Here is a 23,861-nt window from a genome sequence, read left to right on the forward strand (position 1 = left end):
AAGGTGTGTGCGTGTGCGCGTGTGTGTGTGTGCTTCCTGTGGTAATGCTTAGACATCACAGTAGGGTACATAGAAAAATGGAGAGAACGAAGGATAGAATGGGAAAATGACAAGGTAAAGAAATCAACAGAAGAGAATAGAAATCATTAGAAAACAGGAGAACTAACCAAGAAGAGAAAAAAAATGAGCAAAAATCAATAGAAGAGAACCAAACAAGAGAAGAAAAGAAGAAGAGAAAAAAAAGGAAGAAATCAAGAAAGGAGAACAAAACGAGAAAAAAAAAAGAAATCAAGAGAAGAAAATAAAATGAGAAGAAAATAAATCAAGAGAAAATAATGAAAGAAGAGAAGAAAACAAAACAAAAGAGAGGGAAGAAGAAAAAGGACACCAAAAGTGTCAGAAGTTTTCAGAATAACTACACAGGTTACATATGCCTGTCCTGTTCATTTGGGCCATTTTACAGGCAGCATCATAATCTGTTAATAATCAGTCTAATAGCTCTATCAGAATAGATGTACACACCTCAGTTGGAACAGACTAGTCCAATTGAGGCCGTTCAGAGTACAGTTTTTATCCGATTGAACGAGGTGGGTAATCCTGTAAATAATCTGTTCAATAGAAGCCATGTAAACGCCTGTATCTGATTACATTCCCAAACGCAAAGTTTAAGTATGTTCTGTGTGTGCCTCATAGCAAAAGTTTATAATGTTTAACATGGCGGGAGCAGAAACTGGTCTGTAGAGGAGACAAAGTTTATGTTTTGAATTGTAAAAGATGGCAGTGGGACGGGCATCCAGCTTATGTGTTTTAGAACATGACGTCTTCCTCTTGCCCTTCTTTAACAGGTACATGTGAAGTAAGTCTGTCATAATTTGACAGTAATTAAAAACACATGCGCGCCAGCTGGAAACCTTAGGTAACTCACTGCTGCTCGTCTCACTCTGACTGGACTCACGCAATGCTTGTTATTTTCTCTTGATTTATTTTCTTCGCTTCTTGTGTGTAGATGTAATGTCATCTACACTAAGCAGTACTCTACGCATGTGCGTTATCTTGGACTTCTTGTACTGTGTGGTGCTTTCAGTGTGGTAAAGCTAAACGTCTTTGAAATTCTTCATGTGACCTTATAGTCTTCATTGTGGCCAGACTAAAGCAGATGTGCTGCTAGCCATAGTGCCAGTCTTGCCCATATGGCCAGCAGTGCTGCTGCTATTACTGCTGTGCATGCGTGTGGCTGTCCATCTGAAGTGCCATAAGCAGAAGCTGACAGAGATTAAGTCTGACACCCACTACCACACTGGCCAGCAGCTTCAAAGAAGGGGGGCTATTAGAGTTTTTGGTATTTTGAGTTCATTACAAAGCCTCAGGTGACCCCCAGAAAGCACTGTGTGTATATTGATCTGTACCCCCAGCTGGTAATGGGTGGTCAGTAGGGGCGGTCAGTGACCTTCAACTAACATGCCTCATAGCCCAGTAAAGAGGGTCCATGCATGGTCTTGGCAAAAGCAGCCCCCATCTCCTCCACCTTGTTTACTTTATTAATTAGTCTTTTAATTTGCTGCGAAGCCCTGAGAGGTTAATTAACGTCAGCATCTGAACGCTTCCACTCGGCGTGTCCATGGAGACCGCAGAGCGAGGCGGCGAAACGCTTCCTGCCACCAGCCCTAGACGGCAGTGTGTGACGTGAGCGAGTGTGATAACACTGATGCGGTGGGGTGTGTATGTGTGTGTGTGTGTTAGTCTGAGCGAGAGAGAGCGCTGTTCTGCTCTAATTAGCCACAATGTTGCTCAAAAACTCTTCATCTACTTTAAAAAGTTAAACAAAAGTGACCCCAATAAAAGATGCTTGAATGTGTGAATAAATACATTACAGTTAAAATGTAAAATATAACATTTATTATTATTATTATTATTATTATTATTATTATTACACACATACAATACTTTAGTGTTTAATTATATGTAAAATGGGCTCATTCCAAAATGACTGCGTAACACCTGCATCCAATTTGTTATTGCTTTCTTGCCTACTCCTTATTTGAAACATACAGTTGCACGGGACACATTAGCATCATATACATTTATCTGCAACACAATGAGTTTTATATTATTGAAAACATGGATTACAAACTTTAGAGCTATTGTGTATGTGTGTGTGCACAGATGTGGTAAGTGGGGGTGCTGAGGGGGGCTGCAAAAGATTTCACCCCCAGATGAAATGATAGTAAAGACTTACGTATGCTTTTTCTAGGGTATAGTGTGTATGTTTTATTTATGTTTCTACAAAATCTCCAGTAGCAAAGTTCAAAGTAATGCTGCATTTTCATTACAGTGAGCTGAATTGCTTCTCTTGGCAGTTGTGAGGCTGTAACGCTAAAACGCATGCAGGTTTATATGTTGAGAGTGATGCAGTGTTGTATTCTATTTCTGTGCTCCAAAGTAGCCTAATTAAAAGTTCTTAAACTTAAAAGATGTAACAAACGTAATAATATCTCACGTTTTTAATTAGTTGTTTTTTCAACTGTTATATCTCCTGCTCAATGAGTGCATTGGAGTGTTGAATCTCAGCATGTATCATGACTATAGGCATGACACAGTCACATGCCATGCCACAGATCAACAATACGATTGCTTGCAGCTCAGCTCCTTTGCATAAAGTTTATCCATCGTCCGGGTGTTCATCAGTGGTTTGATGTGTCAGTTGTATGTGTATATTATTGTCTTCTTACTACAATTTGGGATGGGTTCTGTTGCATATAAATTATCCTAACTTGCCCCCAACTTTAAAGACCTTCCTGCTTCCCTGAGCATGTGTGGGTGGATCTGTAGTCACACATTACGGCCACATGGATGAGTTAGTGCCTTCTGCTGTGGCTACTTTGACTGCTCTACCTCCAAACAGTCTCATTAAAGGGATAGAGGTGGAGGGAGAGAGAGAAAGAGAGAAGGAGAGGAGCCCACAGCTTGTAGAAGGATGGACCTGCACAATGCCAGCGACAGATGTGCATTTTATGAGTGCAGCGTAATGAAATGCATAACTTTGAAGTCCACCTCTGAGTGATTTTTTTGCATTAAAAATGTAAATTAAAAAAGTCTCCCCCTCATCACGATGTCCAAAACAATTTTCTGCTTGGCTCGCCCTGAACAGAGAGCGATTGAGTATGCCGGGCCGGGCGCTAACTGATTGTGATTGCATTCCAGTAGGATCTAGGAAGAAGGAAGAGAGAAACAGAGAGAGAGAGAGCAGGTTCTCTAGGGAACTCATCCACCTCTCAGCATCTCTGTGTCTCTGTGGTAATGCCTTCAGTGCTGACTATCATTAGAACCAGCATTAACAACACTAATGCTGACGAGAGAGAGAGAGAGAGAGAGAGAGAGAGAAAGGGAGAGAGAGAGGGAGAGAGAGAGAGACGAGAAAGGCTATGTCTCAGCATGGTAGAGGAAGGGCAGATTGAGACATGATGAGTGAAGAGGTAAAGGAAGCGATGCAAAATAGAGCAGTAGAGCGAGGGAGGGAGAGGACAGCGTGGCACGTGTCCAGTTCTGGTCCATCTGTTTCTGTGTGGGTCAGTAGATGCAGCTCATCATTAGCCTGGACTGAGGGGATAAGACGGCCACACTGGTGCCAGCCTCAGAGTCTCTCTCTACCTTTTTATCGTTCTCTCTCTCTCTCTCTCTCTCTCTCTCTTTTCTTTCTCCCACCCCTTTTTTCTCACACCTCATCTCTCTTTTTCTTTCTCTCTCTTCTTTGCTTTTCTTTTTCTTATCTCTCCCATCCCTTTCTTTTTCTTTCCATCTCTCCCTCATCACACTCTTTCTCTCTCTCTCTCTCTTTTCTTTGTATCTTTTGTCCCCTCTTTTTCTTTCCATCTCTCTCTTCTTTCCAATTCTGTCTTTCATTTTCTCTCTTTTTCTTTCCACCCCTTTCTAATTTAGTCTCTCTCTCTTTTCTTTCTTTCACCCTCTCTCTGTCTCTCTTTCTTTTTTCTTTTTCCCACCCTCTCTTTTTCTCTTCCTTTTTTCCTATCCTTTCTCTCACACCCCCTCTCTTTTTCTTTCTCTCTCTTCTTTCCTTTTCTTTCTGTGTTATCTTTCTCGCCCCTCTCTTTTTCTTTCCATCTCTTTCTAATTCACAGCCTCTCTCCCTCTCTCTCTCTTTCTCTCTCTCCTCCAAGTTGGTTCAGTACTTCCACATCAACGTTGTGTCAGGGCACAAATCTGAATCATTTGCTTTGAATCAAGTCATTTGAATCAATATTAATTAAAACAGTTGTTCTTAGTGTGGTCATGTCCACAGCAGCTGATGACCACAGTAGCGGAATTGTGCAGAAGAAGTGGCCCTGCGACGCTCTGACCGCTAGCTGTCACTCTCGATTAAATTCTGTGAGAGAATCGCTCTCCACAGACGAATCTGGAGATCGCGCTATTCTTAGCTTTATTAAATATCCCAAAACCCCCAGGACATCCCATCCCCACCCCACCCCACATCCAGCCTACTACTTTTCTCTCCCAGTTCTTCAGTTCCTCTCAGCTACTTTTCTCTTCCTTCATTTCTTGCTGCCTTTTTTACTGACTCCCTCAATTCTCCACCCTACCCATCACTCTATTTTTTATTTCTTCCATCTTCTCCATTCTCTCTTGCTGTATCTCTCTTTGGCGCTTACCCAGGATCTTTTAGACCTGGGAGGGGAGACATTTGTTCTCGATAGCATCTTTTTCCCAACCAGCTGCTTTAATGCAATCAGCATATTGCTGTATGGAGCTCTACAGCTGAGCCAACGTGGAGGGCTATTCAAGAAGAAATTGTTTGTCTGTGAATTAGCGCTAATTAGCAGATTTTTTTTTTTGTCGGGGGGTTCTGCAGCATCATAATTGGACATATTAGTGTGTGTGTGACTTCCAGCTGGCTGCTGGAAGACTGGCAGTGGGGTGGTAGAGAAGAGAAGAGCAAAAAAGGGGTGCAGCTTGAAGGCAGTGCAGACACAGGCCTTTATCTATGAGAACTTTTTTTTCTGTTGATTGAGCAGGAAGGAACCTGGGGAGGGCTTTTGAGCCCAGCCGAAACGCTCGCGGAGAAATTTAACGCAGAGAATAATGTAGAAAAAAAGTTTAAAAAAAAAGAGAGTGAGAGAGAGAGAGAGAGAGAGAGAGAGAGAGAGAATGGGGCATGAAAGCGAGTCTTCCGCAACATGCAGCTGGATCATCAGCAGAACCTAATGAAGGTGGAGGCCTCCCACTGGCTTTACACTGCCTGTCACACATGGGAATGCCAATTAACTCCCCCCACCACCAGCAGCTTCTGTAGCCATGCATGCACACAACACATACACACACTCGCTCATGCATACAGAGAGAATAAGGAAATGAAGGAATCCTCAAACCCTGGAAAGATGTCAAGACCCTGACATTATATAATCATTCTCCAGAGAGGCTGATCGAAGTCGCTTTCTTCTCCTCTCTTTCTTCTTCTGCTCTCTTCTTCCTCCATATTTTCCAAGCCGCCGCACTTCTTTCCCAGATATCATGACTATTCTCTGGATGAGCTGAAGCAGTAAAAGCCTGGATGAATATAAAGGGCTATTATAGAGCACATGCAAGGCTGAGAGACAACATTTTGACTCAGAGAGAGGAAGAAAAGAGCTGAATCCTCCAAAAATCCCCTCCATTGACTTCTTATGGAGACCTCTGGTCAAAGTGCGAAAGCTACTGATGATGAGCAGAAGTCTGTACACACCAGAGAACAAAGAGAAGATGCTGTAGGTAGAGCTAGTTTTGAAAAATGCATCGGGTCGACTCTTAGCTGGATGTGAATGTTGCTTGTTTTTCATCTTTTAAATGAAAATGGAGCCAAAGGGAGAGTTATGTAAAAAGAAAAAAAAATTGGACAAGAAAAATGGAGAGGGTCTCAATGCATAGTATGAACGAGAGAGTGGGAGGAAGAGAGAGGAAGGGAGAAAGGAGGAGAGACATAGAGAGGCACTTAGAGAAGGAAAGAGAGTGAGTACAGAGAAACACTTAGAGGAAGAGAGACAGACACTTAGAGAAGAGAGAGTAGAGAGAGAGACACAGAAAGAGAGAGAGTAGAGGGACACTTGTAGAAATGGAGAGAGAAACACAGTAAGAGAGAGAGGAGAAAGGGACAGAACAAGAGAAAAAAGACAGAAATCGAGAGACCCTTACAGAAGAAGGAAAGAGAGAGACATAGACAGAGACACAAAGAGAGAGAGAGAAATTTACAGAACGAGAGAAGAGGGAGACAGATAAAGAAGAGAGACATATACAGAAAGAAAACGGGAGGAGGATGCAGAAAGAGAGAAACATTTACATAAAGAGACAGAGGAGAGAGAGACACAGAAAGAGGGGAGAAAGAAACTAGAGGCATTTACAAAAAGAGAGAGAGGATATGGAGAGGCACTTACATAGAAAGAGGGGAGAGATAGTGTGAGACAGAGAGTGTGAAAGATATTTAAAGAAAGAGAGAAGAGAAAGATTTTAAGGAGGCAGACAGACACAGAAAGAAAGAGTGAGAGAGAGAGACATTTACAAAAAGAAGGAGCGAGAGAGACGCTTTTCAGGAGTCGTTATAAACGCGATGTGACTGCCCCCTCACAACACAGATAAAAGCATCTGTCCATTTCCACAGAGAGCATGGTCTAATGGCAGCGCAGCGCAGGAGCTGCACCCGAGAGAGTGAGAGAGAGAGAGAGAGAGAGAGAGAGAGAGAGATGTAGAAGAAGGAAGGATTTCCAGCTTTCTCACACTCAGATCTCATCTCTCTCTGTGAGCAGACAGAAAAAGTGGAGCGGGCCAATCATAGCATAGTGAGACGAGCGAGTGTGAATGTGTGTGTGTGTGTGTGTTATAGATGCAGACGAGGTAGCGTGTGAGTGTGTGAGAGCATAGACTGATGAGACAGAGCCTGTAGCTGGTGCTCTGAGCTGTACTTATGGATGGGTGAGGTAAAGCCCACTACATCAGCATGGAGACAGGAGATGGTAAGAGTTTTTTTTTAGTGCTGATACAACTTTAATCTGCATGTTGTCTTCAGAGATCAATTGCTTGTAATTTTTTTCCAACTGATTCTGTTTTGCTGATGCGCTCAATGAATATATTGATTGTGGTGTGTCGGGATTAGAGACGTGGGGATTTGTTTTGGCACACAGCGTGATCAAGGTGAGCGTGGTTATTGGTGTGGGATTGTGGGAAATGTAGTTCTTGATAAAGAGCAGTGCGCTCCAAGTCGTCCCTCAGAAGCTTGTGTTAGTTGGACACAAATTGATTGTAGGTATATGAGAGAGAAATGAGCAAAGAGGATGTGCTTTTCTTGCGCATTATTCCCAAAAAATTTCTTTGCAAGTTTAAAAAAAGGCAATATAAATAAGGGTGGCGAATAAAAACGAGATGAGTCCTTTGGAGCAATGCGGTAAAAGTTTTAAAGAAGTTTAAATACCTTCTGTACAGGGTTCTTAACTTAAGGTGTTTCCTAGAACTGTACATCCAAGCCAAGCCGCTTGACAATTTTTTAAACAATTTTAAACAAATCTTTATTTTTAAGAGTGCGACAGCACTTCGTTCAGCTTTATATCAGTCAGTTTAATCAGTCCATCTGAGCACTTTTCCATATTCTAATCTTTTTTCTATTATGCTCAACTACATGTATCGCACATAAAACCTACTGTTCATGCTTTTATTATGCTCCATGATATAATGGCTCATAGGTGCGTTACGACTTGTATAATTAGGAGATAAGCTGTGCTGTGGCGGGTCACTCTAATGAGCCTGCGCCAGTCTCTCTCTCAGTCAGGTCCAATCACATGTAGTTAATCAGCAGACGGGGTTAGTTACCACTAGGTTAATGACGCACATTAATATGTTGCTAATATACCCCGGGTCATGCGGTAATTAAAAATCTCATTTTCAACTCTGTGAGCTTAGAAGGCGCTGGCTCTCCTTCATCTTAACTGTATATCATTTACTGCAGGGGAAGGGGGGCTGTGGGTGTCAGGGGTTTAGAAAGTGCGTTGCTTTATCTTTTATTTGTTCTGTAATCACTGAGGTTACTGAGATGATGCATCGCTGACGACCAGCCAGTGTGTGTGTTTTTGCATGTGTGTGGTGTGTGAATGAGTACACCGTATCGTGGCTGTTGCATCATGTATACAGTGTTAAACAAACACCTGTGCACAGGGAGCAGGCTCTCTCCTCAGGGTCAGCTGATGCAAAGTGCTGCTGCATTTACCTCATGGCCGTGTGTGTTGGGGAGGGGGGTTTGTATGTAGGGCTGCACAGTGCTAATTGTCACTGTATTAGCCTTTGCAATACTGATATTTCAGAAGGTAACAATATGCAAACAAGCCCTATAACCAATCATAATGTATTTTACTGTGTGCTGTGAGCATCTTAACCAATCACGGTTCCAGATGAAGCTTTCTGTGCATGTTTTGGAGAGTCAAGGTGTTCATGTAATCAGACAAAAGTACATAATTTTGGGCAAAATAAGGCTGGCCATACTTCGACCATGGTGTGATTGATGTGCTAATGTGTTTTTTAAAGGGCCCATACTTTGAAAAACCCATTTGGCCTCATTTTTCAACTAAAAGGGTTTTATATAGTATGTAAACAGTGTTCAGCCATTCGTTTCTTAGTTCATATGTTTTATTAATGGAAACTAAGCTGCTAAAATCCTTTGTTGTCACAAACACCAGTGCATTTGTATATTGTTGCTGTCCAAAAAAGACAAGTATCTGTTTTTTCCATTTTTATTTTTCTACATCATTTGTCCACAACAGTTGTCCTTTACACTGTGCAAGAATTATTTGATGAATGGATCAATAGAAACGCTCCTAAGATCACTGGAATTAAATCTCTTTATAATAACCTGCATTAATAGTTCAGAACATTTTTTTGCCCTCTCATATGAAATCACTATTTTGGAGATGTTTTCTTGTGGACTGCGGCGATACATCCACCAGTTAAGCCTGAAGCAGTTTAGCTCCGCCCGTTCACATTGAAGTTATAAAGAGCGTTTTAGCTCAGACTGCTTGAATGAGACACAATACAGGGCAGCCAACCAGAACAGAGTTCACATTTATTAGTCTTCATGGCAGAAATAGCCTGTTTAATTCTAAGGCATAAAGAGAGGCGAGAAAATGGTTGTGTAAAAATGAATTAAACTGTTTTTGGTATGTAATCTCACACAAACTTCATAAGGTCATAAAAAGACCTCAGGGCAAAAATAAAGAATGAGAAAAGTGTAGGATATGGGTCCTTTAATATAATTGAAGGGAAATCGCAAATGCAATATTAAGCAAAATCGTCACTACACTACTGTTTTGTGCATATTAAACAATTCTTATTTGTTGTTTTCATATATAAACTATGTAATATTTATGAATAGGCTGCTTCAGTAAAGCTAGGTGCAGCCTAGTCTTACTGCTTACATTTGGCATATTTTTAGAGTTCTAAGAAGTAAGTATAGTGCATTCAGCCCTCCCCCAGCCTTATCTTAGCCATAAAGCAAGAGAAGCAGACTCAAAGCTTTCCTCATCCGCTCTCCTCCTGGGGCCTGTTACCTTTAAACACCATGCTGCTAAAACCTGCCTTAAAAGACCCACTGCATCCATGACCAAACACTTCAGAACCCATCAGTTTGGTTCCACAATCCCATATCTGTGGATTATCACCATCAGTAGCTTGTTGGAAAGGGGAAAAAACAAAACAAAAGAAAGTTTTTTAGGGCCTGGAGAGAAGTGATGGGGGGAAAAAAACAATGAATGAAGTGAAAAGGGAAAAACAGACGTGTGCTTAGATGTACACATCGCGCAAAGGCAAACAAACTGCGACAGTTTGTGATTGGAGAGGCATAGCGGAGTTGTCAGGCTGGTTATCTGCAGATGAGAGAGAAGAGATGAGTCTTATTTCTCCTTTGATCTTCAGCGCTGGGGCTCTGAAGACAAGAGGAGGAGTGTAGGATAGATGGAGGTAGAGGGATAGATGGAGAGGAAGAGAGCGAAGGGTGAGTGAGAGGGGAGATGGAGGAAGCAGCAGAGAGAAGGCGCTTTGGTTCTCATGCGTTCCCTTTTCCGTCAAACGATAAAAATAGAGTTATGCCAGCGGAGACATCAAAGCAGGCCGGAATGCAATTAGCAATTCGTACAGCGTGCACAATGCCTTCTCACCAGCAGCTGACGAGAGCGAGAGTGAAGTCAGCAGTTTTGTTAGTCGTACGTGTGCATGTGTGTGTGATGGTAGCATGAGTGCGAGCTCAGTCTGCAAGTGCCACTACATCTCTGGTGGTATGGCTCATGCATCAGCATCAAGGCTACGTTTACATTATAGGGTTTAAATTATATTTTGAACTATGTGTGACACAGATCTGATTTTCAAATGAAAAACATTTTCGCCGTAAATGTAAACTGTGCTGATCACTGTGGTTATCCAGTGTGGGCAGCGAGTCCTATTAGGTCAAATGTATGTTCTCACTTTGTCAGATATAGTTCACTTACAAACACAGATGTGAACCATCAACATCAGATTTGAGCAAAATATCAGAATAAAATGTAAAACTCTCTTAAGCACTCGTTTCATCATTCTCCATGGAGCAATGTGTACCAATACCTCATGCTTTCAAACTGTGCATTTAAGTTAGAAAAGCGTAACCTTTTCTGCTGAGTGCCCATGAAAAGTGCCATCCACCACTGACCAATCAATGTAGGGGATGGCTTTCTTTAGTCACTCATCTAAAAGGTAGTAAAAGCTAGTTTTGAACACTCAGAGATGTTCAACAAATGTACATAAACATTTTCTAAACCTGAACATGAAAGAGTTTTCTCTTTATTACTACACGTCGGATTCAAAATATTTAATGAAATGTCAGCCTTTCGCATTCTCTCTAATCACTATCTTTCCCCATTCAAAGAGATAGAAGATGGTCTTGTATGAGTGGAAATAGCTGCCCTCCTTTATAATGTCTCTGGTTCTGCTCAGATAACAAACTTTGCTAGCTAACATCTTTGAAGACCATCAAATCTTAGTCCTCTGCAGAGAACACACTTCTGCACCTTTTAATGCACAATTGCAGTCTGTCTGCTGATTTTAACATATTGCAAAAATAAAATAAAAATAAAAACATAAAATGTTGCTTATCACATAAATAAAAAATGTGTCCTAAAAATGCAGAAAAAAATTTCATACTCAAGTCGTAGAGGATGTGTTGGCTTATTTTCACTTAGAAAATCAAGAAAATGTGTAATTTGACCTGTGGCACCCATACAGCTGTGCGCTAGTATTTTAGTTCTAGAATAAAACTAAAAACCTTAAGGCACCAAATATGTCTAGCCTGATTAACTACACTTGAAGAAAGGGGAAAATTGTTTAAATTAGATCTTCAGCTGAACTATCATTTTGTCTCAGCACTAAAGAGAGTCCACATGCAGCAGCAGTGGCTGTGTCTCAGTGGAAAGCCGAAAGCTGGGGTTATTCTGAGCAGCACCAACATTAATGTGAAGATTCCAGCCTTCCATAGCCGATGACGACACTCCTGAGACTGTAGAGAGATCACTGCAGCCCTGTGTGTCACGGCCTCCATCTCCGTGTCTAGGTCTTCGGTGCTGACCTTGAGACTCCGCTTATGTGCTGCCTCCTCGTCTCAGTGCACAGGAAGCTCCTTGTGCACCTCCAACAAAATGTCAAGCCCGTATGTCAGCGGAACAGAGGCTTTTTTCTTCCTCCGTAGGAGAATGAAGGCCATAGCAAGTGCTATCAGAGGTGAAATAGCAGTATTACTTTTTAATGCAGACTATAACAGCCTTTTCTTGCGCTCTGCTTTAAACAAACAAGTGTAAAGTAGCAGGGGGGTGTCAGCGGAGCTGCCAAAGAGCTTTTTTAACGTTGTGGTGTTGCGGGGCTCATGTTGGGAGTTGAGTGGCATGCCCTGTTGTGTTTTAGTAGGTTTTCAGGAAAATCATGCCCTTGCAACCAGGAGATATTGCTTTTTTCTTAAACATTGACAGTTGAAACAAAGCTGGTATCAGCAGCAAAAATCAAAGAGTGCTTCAGACAAATGTGTGTTTTTTTTTTTTTTGCTTTTTTTTTGGATTCGCCTGTGGTTTGCGTTTAAAGAAACAAGAAAAAGGACCTTGATTTTTGCAGTTTGAGGACACAGCTGGTTGCCCCATTTAAACAAGTTTTAAATGCTTTGTTTTAAACTATTTCAGCACAATGTAAAAAAAAAAGAGGTTGTAAACATTTTGCTAATAATATACGTGATGCAACATACCCCAGCTCCACATGAAATTTCAAGTTGCAAGCTGTTGCCGAGTACGAATCTGTGTCTACAATCAGGGTGAGAGATACAGAGAGAGAGAGTTAGGACACCAGTACCCAGCCTAACTTTGGCCTGCCGAGAGGATTTAATTCCTAAGTGAATGGATGTGTATCTCTCAGCTGTGAGGTGGGGTCAGGCCTTGATAGAAGCCATTTATTCCCATTCTATTCAATAAGGGGTACCGTGTGGAATCCATAACAATATCATCAATCCACAACAACAACACGGATGTAATTTATATGGTAATACAGCGCGAGGAGCGGCCTGAGTCAGGGGCCTGAGTGTAATTGACAATCAGCTGTGTGTGCATGTGTGTGCACATGTGAGTGTTTGTGTGTGTCGGAATGCTAATCTCACCCTGAGCACGCACATGCTTGTATGATCATGGGCTGTATGTGCAGAGACGTCCTGACATCAGCTACTGGAGGAGGTAACATTTTAATCAGTGAACAGAGACACAGGGCATCCAGTGCAGGACAATGGTGAACAACCAGTAAAATATGCTAGTGTTTAGTAAATTTTATTTATTATTAGTAATTGTGGTAAACAACTCTTCCACTAATGAATGTGCTTTGTTACCAGTACCATGTGGTTGCCAGGCAACATAATCATTCCTTGAATATCTACATAGCAGTTTTTCTTTCCTCTTTTTTAATAATTTACCATGTTAATGCTGAATTCAGTTGATATCTATAGTCATATGCATGTTGAGTGTTGAGTATTGAGTACTGAGTATTTCACAAAGCCTTTAAACATGCCTCAGTCAATGAGGATAATCGCTGAAAAACTAATGTGTTGGATTTATATGGAGCCCCTGAAAGGATATGTATATTTTTTGAGCACCTGATACTATCAGATGAGCACAAGATATTTTCAAAACAATATACCAAGTCTGTATCTAGTGCTCACATAATAGTATCTAGTGCTCACTACATAGTACCTGGTGCTCACCTGACAGTACCTGATGCTCTTCTGATAGCACTGGGCGCTCACCACATAGTATCGGATGCTCACCTGATAGTATCTAATGCTTACCACAAAGCATCTGATGCGAACCTGATAGTATCTAGTGTGCACCTGATAGTATCTGGTTCCCACCACATAGTATCAGTTGCTCACCATTTAGTATCTGGTGTTCACCCCTTAGTATCTGGTGCTCACCTGATAGAATCGGGTGCTTACCACATAATGTCTGATGCTCACTTGAAATTTACCTAAAAAAACTTCACATGTCCCTTCAGAGGCTTCATTTACTTGATTTCAAGTGTATAAACCATTCTACATAAATATTAGATCAACACTGTTGAAAAAGTAACTGACAGGCGATAACTATACTGATGTTTTATTCATGTTGAAATGATGTACACATGTGAATCAAGTACATAATGTATTTTTTTAAGTGCAGAACTTAATCACATTGTTTTGTGTAGTGCATTGAAATGAATCGCATTTGTCTTATTTACTCTGATTTGACTCTAAAGTAAGAATTTTTTTATTTCATTTAAAAAGTATTGCATTTCATTAAAGCTGAATTCATGGACAAATTAAGCTTCATTAAAATGTATTTATGACTTTCAGCCTTGAACCTGAGCATGAAAATCAAGTGAACACAGGGTGAACACTAAAATAAGGTGAAAGCAGTTTCCAGTTTTATATCACTGATGTCCTGTGAGATCAGTCGTAACTGCGAGTTGTAACTCCTCCACATATGTAGCTCTCTTGCCCTTATACCACTATGTTACACCTTGTTTTGAGGGGAACAATAGCTTTCAGCAGTGTATTTTGCTGTAAATGATACTTCAGACTCAATGTGCTTCGGTGATAAACAAATTCACAGCATTGCAGTATTTGAACGAGAAAGGTAAAGTCAAGGAGCAGCTTCAGGCTAAAACAACGGATGAAATGTGTTAATGACTTTAAAATGTGTTAATATTTTAATGTGGTATTAATGCATTAATTGTGACATCACTAGTAGAACTGTTTTATAAAGCAGAGAATTTGACAGTTCTGCAGATTTTGGCATGGCTGAAATGCTTCATTAATGGACAAAAAGGCCTTCTTGGCAAAGCCTTGATGTGTATTCATCTCCAGAGAGCTAAAGCTATATTTGGCCACCCAGTTACAAGAACATGGAATTATATGGCCGCTTCTCCTTGACCTGAGTGCTCCTGTTGCACCAGGCTTTGCCCAGATGTAATTTTCTATAGAAGTAATAGAAAGGATCTGAAGGGTTGTGTTGGTCTTAAGGGATAGATTTGGACTTTTGTGCCAAATCTCTGTTTATTATTGCGCTGATGGTGTATTGTAGTGTCCTTCATTCAAGAGAATGTTTGAGATATCTGTTTTAATACTGCTAGGGCTCCACACAAGAAAACATGTAGGTCTGTAGATTATTGTATGCATGTGTAGAAGAACATTCCTAAACCCATCCATTTTGAGATGGAGTTCACACAGATAACTGCTGTTGAGTGTCGGATGCTTGTTTGTGTTGTGATTTATTTAGCATCGTTTTGTGGATAAGCAATGAAAGGGAGATTAAAATTAGCATGAAATGAATAAAAATATAACAGTTATTATAGTGAAATGTATACCTTACAATACTGTGAATGTAACATTGTTGTATATAATAGTAGCACATAGCTTTTTTTTTTACAGTATCCAAGACATGCACAGCTGAACATAAGGCATGTGTTGCCAAACTTTCAGCTTTTACACTTCCGCTGGGACTTATAAGGGGCTTATGTGGACTTTAAGTGCAAGTTTCCCCATAGACGTTCACTGCAGCCTCATGAGGAGACTTGCCGTTCCAGTAAATTAATGAAAATAATTGCAGTGACCAAGCACACAGTTCAGGATTCCACATCTTGTTAAAATTCAACCATTCACCAGCCATAGTCATGTCCCTGGTCTGTGAAACTGCAATGCTTCACATGAGCTAATCTGATTTGTATTTTAAAGATGTTCTTAAACCGAAATTCTGAGTTGTTTTGAAAGGATTATGCTGGGGTTGTTGGCTGGGGGCTCTGAATGCTCTGAGTGAGTGCAGTAAAATATCAAAGTGCCCTTTTTTTGGGGAAAAAAATGTAAATCGTTTGATAAAAAGTCTCTTTTAAGTGAATAAATTGCAACTTTTGCTTAATTAAAGCAAGCAGATGATTTCTGCTCTTGCTTTGCTAATGACTACTGTGACCAACCTGATTAAAGCGACTGTGGGTGTGTGTGTGTGTGTGAGAGAGAGAGAGAGCAGTATTCTGTTCCAGCATTTGCACTGGCTTAGCGTGTGAATTGGGTGTGTTTTGATAGGCCTGACTGCTTCGTATCCATAAATAGGTGTCAGTGTTGGCAGTCTGGCCCTACTAACACACTGTGGAGGCCATGCTGAGCCATGTAGACATAAGGAGCACAAATAGATTCCTTTACTTCCCCACTGCAGCCATTATAGTCAACAGCAGTGGGTGTAAGTGGCCAACATTTGTGGTTGAGGCAAAAAAGTGAGAGCAGGAGCATTTGTAGGCCCGTTAGTGATGCAGTCATGTAGGCATACATATTGGAAATTAAAGACTGCTGGTGAAATTTATGTTTTGTTGACTTTCTAGGTGAAAGTAATTTAAGTAATAATGTAAAATAATAAGTGAAAATAAGTGAACACATCCTCAAATTAAAATGTAAGTGTGTTCTCTGTAGAGGATTATTTTCCCTTAGAAAATCAACAAAATGTTGTTTGACCAGAGGCGCCCAACCTTTTACCCACAACTGTATTGAAGAGGGATGGCCAAACTTTTTGTCCTGGGGGCGCATAGTGTAATGTTTGTGGTGGGCTGAGGGCCAAAAAGACAAAACAGCTAACTAGCGACTCGTTAGCCTTACCTTTTCTAATGTTTCTCATAAGCCTTATTTGTTGGTAAAAGTCCTTAAAAACTAAATTTTAAATGAAAAACAAAGCTAAAAAAATAACAACATGTATAAAAATACTTTTTCTGTCATTGACTTTCTGGCGGGCCAGATTAAACGTCCTTGTCGGATGAAGGTTCACTAAACTTTAAAGGTTCTATACACTAGCACGTCTCATTTTACAACAATGGTTCCTTGAAGATCTATCCACTGAAAGGTTTTTTTGTGGAACCAAAAGTGGTTCTTCGTTGATGTTACTTCAAAGAACCTTTTTTGGCACCTCTATTTTTAAGAGGGTGGTTGTATATCTGCCATTTGCCATCTAACAAAAGCCACAATCCTCCTACTATGTCTACCCACAGTTCAGTGGCTGCCACTGGACATTTTCACTTTCCGTATGCCTTTTAACCTACTTAGGTTCTCTCTCTCTCTCTCTCTCTCTCTCTCTCTCTCTCTCTCTCTCTCTCTCTGTCTATCTCTCCCTCTATCTCTGCCTGTCTCTCTCTCTATGTCTCTCTCTCTCTCTCTTTCTCTCTCTCCTGGGCATCTATTTGAGCCATTAGAGGTGCTCTCCTTTTCCGGTCCTTGTTTTCTTCTCCCTCCTCATGTTGGTCCCCTGCTGGTGTTTGTAGTAGTAGAGCTCAAGGTGCTGGTGCAATTCCACTGGAGAAAAGAGGAGAGGATTGAGAGAGAGAGAGTGAGAGTGAGAGAGAGAGTAAGGGGAAGAGATGATGAATGGCACTCATTAAGGTAGTAATTTGTCACTTTCCGTGTGACTGGGCTCCAGCTGTCTCTCCTTGTGCTTTTTTGGCCTCTTTGGCTCTTCGTCTCGTCGCCGGACAGATGGGTGGAGAGAGGGAGCGCCGCGCTCCCTGCACTGGACCAGGAAGCGCGAGTGTGTGTTTCAGTGAGAAATTGCAATTAGAGACTCCACAATAGCCATTCTACCTCTACATTGTGTTTCAGAGAGAGTCTGTTCAGTGCAGTTTCTGTGAAATTGTGTTTTTTGACCTGATCACTATCTGCTGCATGTCTGTCATATGGTCAGTTTTTAGTAATTTAATAATAACTGGTAATTTCAACACATTTCCCGTACAGAAAACAGAAAAAAAACTTGTTGATTCCAAGCCAGTGGGCATTTGCTTCAAGATGGCAAACACTGGAGTATTTCTTTAAGCATTGAACAGTGCTGTCAAGTAGCCTGTCAGTGGACAAACCTGTGAAATCAACCTGGGGCAAAATGGAGTATGTCCAAAGCAATGGATGGATGAAATCTGGTGGCTGAAGAGTGATAGAGGGCAACGTGTGGCTGGCAACTCTATTTAGCTACGAGAGGCCAGCGGTGCAGTTATTTTCCAATCAGAAGCGTGAAATTCCTCAGAGCTCCGTGGCGTTTGTCACAGCATCATGGCAGCGCTCCCGCTGCAGCACATCTATCTGCACAGACATCCAAGGTCGTCACCACATCGCAGCCTTCTATAACAGGAACAGCCCTGTCTTGATGGAGAGACAAAAGTAGGGAAGGACAGAAGAGAAAAAAGAATCATCTAGAGGAACATGCCCCCCCTCAGCTGAGCCTTTGTTCTAATAACACAAAGCAATTTACACTGACCTTTATAGAAATGTAGCAAAAGTAAATTACAATAGTTAAAAAATGCCCCTGAGCCTAATTGCAAAGGAGATTAAGCTTCCCATAATTGCTTTTGGCCATCTAATGCAATTTTTCCTTTTTTTGTAATTAAAGTGATTTAAAAATTTAATACCCCCACCCTCAGTACACACACACACGCATGCACACATCCACACTCATAGACATGCACTTTCTGCTCACACACACAACTGCTCTTGTCCGATTCCACAAATGCTCTCATTACAGACTCAGTGACCCATTAGAAATGGTGTTATGGTTTTGTATGATCAAACATCGTTTACACAGGATCCAACAAATCAACAAGAATCTGTCACAGATTTCACTATATATCAGCACTGACTGGAGGTGGGTGGCATGTGCAATGTCTGTACAGGTCTGTAGTGTGTGAGTGTGTATATGTGTGTGTGCGCATATATATATATATATATATATATATATATATATATATATATATATATATATATATATATATATATAAACAAGCATGTTTGATGCATTGTAATTTCGTTTCCAATACAGCAAGGAGTCCTACTGGTTCAGAGTCTGTTGCTTTCCGAATCAGAACCAACGGGAGGTGGAAAAAAAAATCACACCATTTTCAGACCTGCAGCGCATGCTGTTATGCCAAAAGGTGTTCACCTGGCAAAAGAGCACCTCTGTCTTGCATTTCATTAGCACTAAAAACTATCATTATAGTAACACACTAGGATGTACAGGCTGGTAATTGTGAGTTTATAGTGAATATATATAGTGTATGGATTGTCACATATATGCTTGGAAGAATTAAAAATGGACTGAAATACATTAATTATAAAGCATTTTTAATTTGTTCCACTGTTTTTCTACTTCTTTTTCTTCTTTTATCATTATTATTATTATTGTTATTATTATTAATATTAATATTATTATTATTATTATTATTATTATTATTATTATTATTATTATTATTGAATTATATTATTATAATATTATTAAATTTGAAATTTGAAAAAAAAGTAATGAAGAAATAAATAAGTGACTGGATTCAAGCTATCTGAAGATTTAGGGCACTTGATTTCTTGCCTGCCTCATGAATGCTTTCTTTAACAGTGGTTAAAAAATAAGAAAGAAAGGTTATTGTAAGACTAGGAACCTAAGCAAATTGTTTGAAATCATCTGTGTGGAGAATAACTCTGGTTTTGCTTGTACAAATACCGTATAACTTTAGAATAAATTCAAATAAGCATTAATGCAGTAAAAGAAATTCTTGTTGTCAAAAAGGTGTTTAATTTCTTTGAGCTAGTTAGAAGAACACTGTTGTGGTTCCAGATTTCTCCTCGATTCTGCCAGCACACCTGATTGAACTTAATGAAACGCTGATTGAGGTGAATAATACAGGGCTTCCACAAGGAGAGGTTTAAAATGATTAAGTGAAAACACTGATACATAAAATCATGTATTTTTATATTAATTTTGTTTGTATTTCTTCTAATGTTGGTGTTTTCAGAGCAAAAGGCACTTAATTATTTCCTTTTTTATTATATTATTCTATATTTTAGAGCAGTATGTAAGTAGGTAGTGGCTTTACATTCTTTTGTCACAGGTGACTGAGGCTTTTTCAGAGAGTTAGAAGTAGGCCTTTTTGCCTTTTCTCCTTTTTTGCACAGACAGTTGTTGCACAATTGCAAAATATATTACTCTGTAGGCAAGCATTTACACTATGAAAAACGATTCACCATTTTAACTTAAGAAACAAGTAACCTGGTTGCTTTAAAATTTTGAGTTCAGTGAACTTTAATGAATAAAATTAATTAATAGAATGTAAATCACTGATTGTTGCTCTGTTAACTTACTATTGCAAGTACAATGAACTCATAATTGTAAGGCAACCAGGGTAAAAACTGCCTGATTCTCTATCTCAGCTACTTTTTTGTATTTAAGCTAACTTGTAAAATGCTTTTTTCCTAATAAATGGCCAAATAAATGGTGAACACTCTCTCCCTTTCCATCTCTCGCTCCATGTCTCTCACTCTCTCTCCACTTCTCTCTTTCTCTTTCTCTCTCGCTCTCTCTCCATTTCTCTTGCTTTCTCTCCATCTATCTCACTCTATCTGCCTCTATCTCACTCTCTTGCTCTCTCTCTCTCTCTCTCTCTCTCTCTCTCTCTCTCTCTATCACTCTATCTCTCTGTTTCTCACTCTCTCTTCCTCTCTCTCTCTTGGATATTGAATAGACGTGCTGAATTCCTTCCCAGATGCGGCAGGATCGAGTTGCTTTCATCTCAGTAATTGCATGCTGGCTGTAAACATAGACTCCTCTCCTGCTTTTCTTTCCTTTCACTATCTAGCAGGACGCAGGCCTGCATCCCTGGGGTCTGCTTAACACCACATATACATCCTTACACAGCAGGAATTCAGCATATACAATAGGAGGCATTCGTCTGGAGGCGTGCGAGGTCAAAGCTTGTCTTAAAGTGAGAGGGAAAGGAATGCACTCTGTTTTCTCCATGTGTATGCATGTGCATATGTGTGTATGGCGGAGAGGGTGTCACACAGCGTGGCCTGGCATTGCTTCTGTAGGCCGATATAGGTCAGGGGTGTTCAGCAGAAGGACTGATTACTGACAATCATGCAGTGTATCTGCAGCTGACAGTGATGCTCTGCTTTTGTATGCATTCAGCATAGTGAATGCTAGCTCTGTTACAGAGAATTGCAAAGAGAGCATGAGAGAGAGATGGAGTGACTGTGTGAAGTAGTCTCAGTGTACTTCTACAGTCAAGGTCTTTTGACACAAGCACTCTTTCAAAGTCGCTCGCCAGTCCCTCGTTCCAAGCTTTACACTACATGAAAGCGTAGATGCTCTTAAGGGTTGAAAGATGCATGAAAGTGTGACGCAGGCCACACTGTTTGTTTCTTATAAATTCTCTGGGTGCAGTGCGAGTTCGCAAAAGCCACAGGGGCTTCTGAAGGGTTACAATATTGCCTCCACCCCTTAATTCCAATTATAGTGATGAAGCATGATATATAGTTCTCTGGAGCCCTCAGCTCTATTGACAATAATCTAAAAACACTGTCGACAGCACTCTTAACCCCTTTTCACAGTAGCCACAGAATGCAATTTCTGCTTGTTTTTGAGGTTAATCTATGGCCCTTTCTCTTCTTTTTTTAATATTGATGGAATATAATTGTGTACTGGAAATGTATGTAATATACAAAAATGGAAGTGGATTTTTGTCTTTGTAGATGAGCAAGCATGTCAACAAAAGTGTTTTTATTGTGTGTAAATGTTATTTCATATTGTTGCATTTGTACAGTGTTTTTGATATCATTTAAGTTGCATTTGTGCTGTCTGTTCTGTCTTGGCACTGCCATTTTCACAGCAAGGGGTTCTCAACACTGTTTCACCTCGCTACCAGCTCAACACAGAGTCAATTTCCGAGGCCATTAGGGAGCCTGCCGAAAAGATCTTGGCTTCAGTTGGTGTAGAACCTTTACGTCGCATGGAGGTTTTTTAAACTTTAAAAAAGGTTAACACATCTCATTTATGCACTCGTTCCATCTGCTGAAAGGTTCTTAACCAAAAGTGGCTCTTCTGTGTTGCCCATTCTGGTTGTTCTGAAGAGGCACAGAGAAAACATAGCAGGTATAAATGACGCCAAATGCTATTTTATTTCTCACCGTCATTGTTTTTCTCAGAGTAATTAAGGAAGGTAATAACTTCCTAATTCATCAATTTTTATGAGGACTCACTCTGTGAGCTTACTTAGGGGGTGAAAAAAGGGAGAAAAGAAATCGTTTGCAGTTTTGGCTCCAACGTCAGTGCAATTATAGAAAAACCTGAAGACGCTTGTAATAGAAATGATGACTTGCCCCTCTTGTGGCTTTCAGCCCTTGAGAAAAAGTGCGGGCTTCGTGACGGCTTGCTCTTGTAGTCATACATTATGTAGGTGTGTGCAGGGTCCTTAGGGAAATCACATGCAGGGCATCTGTATTAGACTAATATAGAGCAAGAGAGTGTTTGTGTGCGTTTGAGTGCTCCAGCAGAGTGGAGTTGGGCAGGACAAAAGTGCTGTGAGCAGCGTTTCCATTCTCTACATATGGCTGTCCTGAACTCTCTCGTCAGCCCTGTCACTCCATGCGGCCCACACTAGCACCCTTTCCTCCACTGATTGGGGGCTTTATGCACTGTCTATATAAAATGGACCATATAGTGGATGTTTTGACTGACTGTGACGTTTTACATGTGCTTAGTTTGGATGTGCAATGTTTATGTGAGTGTGTATAACTCTATGGTATGTATTTACTGCCCATAAAAGTGTAAGGACACTTTGGCTTCTTTTGAGATTTTCTTGCTGATACTTTTCAATTATGTAAGAAACAATACCTACAAAGGTGTTTTCCCCAATTTAGTTGCCATAAAACAGCCATTTGCTGATAGTTTGGGTATTTACTGCTGCATTCAGTATTCATAGTGTCTGTCTCAGTATGAACTGCAGCACAACTTTGCAATTTTTACCAAAAAAAAACAGCACTACCTAAACAGCATTTTATTTAATTAATCATTACGCTTTTATCAATATCTACATGGCGCATTCCACAGCATTCTATCAGATATGTATACTATTTGGAAAACCTAGTTACTCTTTACATACTTTGCCCATTTCACAACATACAGATCAGTAGAAATGGTCCAAAATTACTTGGAATAAAATCTTGCTACAGCATTAACTTGCATCAAAAGTGTTAAAGGAGAATTCCATGATTTTGGTGAAACTTGTACTATAATAAGATTTAAATAAAGTGATTCAGAATGGTTTTATGTGAAATGGATCATTGTAGAGAAACTTACAAACTCAGAATTCTTGTGAATGTGATTTTCTTGTGAAGGATGTGGCTATGGTGCATATAAATTTATAACTTCAACTCTATTTAATCTTGGTGATGCTAAAATTTTGCATCATCTGGGGACTTTTTGCTTAATAATGCCGTGCAAGTGGCCAATAGCTTATCTCAGAACATTCATAAAACTGTAATGTAAAAGCATTAAATACTTTGGAGGTCTACTTCCTATCACCACCACTGTCAACCATACTGACTTTGTATCAAGTTTCTCTTGAATTGAGCATTCCACAGCATTCCACTTAGAATGACTTTATTTATCTCAGCAGTTTTAAAAATTTGTGTAATTCCCCCTTAAGAACATTTATTTTATACCAGTTATTACTTTGGATCCCCAAAGCTTTGTTACAGCAGCAACAATATGTTACGTTATTGCAGACTGGCAGAGAAAACATGCTCTTTTCAGTTGAACATGTTGAAAAGCTGAGAGACCCCAAACTTTTGACAGGCAATACGTGTATGTGTGTTGTGTAACATATGCATGAGCGGTAAAGCTGCGCCCATGGGTCATATCACACATTGGTAACGTATGTCTCCTCCTTCTATCTCCATCCTTTAGGTCGTCCCCTCCCTCCCTCCACTGCCTCGTCCAGCCTGCTGCCCCCTGCCCCCTCCCCTCCCTCTGCCCCCCTCCACTCAGCCCCACCCACCATCAGGGAGTGCCAGGTGCCCCTGCTGGACAGCAGCTCCTCCCACACCATGCTGGAGCCCCACCCAGAGGACCAAATCTCCCCCAACTCATACCTGCTCCGGGCCCAGCCCCCCACAGGTAAGCTCCACCCCCTCATCTTTCATTGGACCAACTCTTCCTGCATGTTCCACTGTTTCCTGTGTTTCATCCAGCGAGCTCTCTAATGGAGTGGAGGTGATACCTAATAAGTAACTCTTTCTTTTCTTTTCCTTATTATTACTAAAAGGCAGCACCTGCAGAGTGTCCTCATTAGGACAGTGTTTACAAATTATGCATTCAGTTCATGTGTTAACTTACTTTTGGTTATAATTGTGTTGATGTACACATCTGAGCTTTTTTTTTCCTTCAGTGTATTCGACTGAAATGGATGTCATTCAAATCACTGAATATTGTTTTGGCAAAATCGTTCTACTAATCAGGAGTAAA

The 23,861-nt window shown here is 40.5% G+C and overlaps 1 protein-coding gene across 1 annotated transcript in view; it reads left to right on the plus strand.

Annotated features, from left to right (window-relative positions):
- tenm2 (teneurin transmembrane protein 2) overlaps positions 1-23,861 on the plus strand; it is a 361,481-nt gene that overhangs the window by 208,747 nt on the left and 128,873 nt on the right. The window contains exon 4 of the mRNA XM_036568644.1: positions 23,304-23,502. Coding sequence (XP_036424537.1) covers positions 23,304-23,502 — 199 coding nt within the window. The remainder of the gene's footprint in view (positions 1-23,303; positions 23,503-23,861) is intronic.

Source organism: Colossoma macropomum, unplaced genomic scaffold (assembly GCF_904425465.1).
Source record: "Colossoma macropomum unplaced genomic scaffold, Colossoma_macropomum, whole genome shotgun sequence".
Taxonomy (NCBI): domain Eukaryota; kingdom Metazoa; phylum Chordata; class Actinopteri; order Characiformes; family Serrasalmidae; genus Colossoma; species Colossoma macropomum.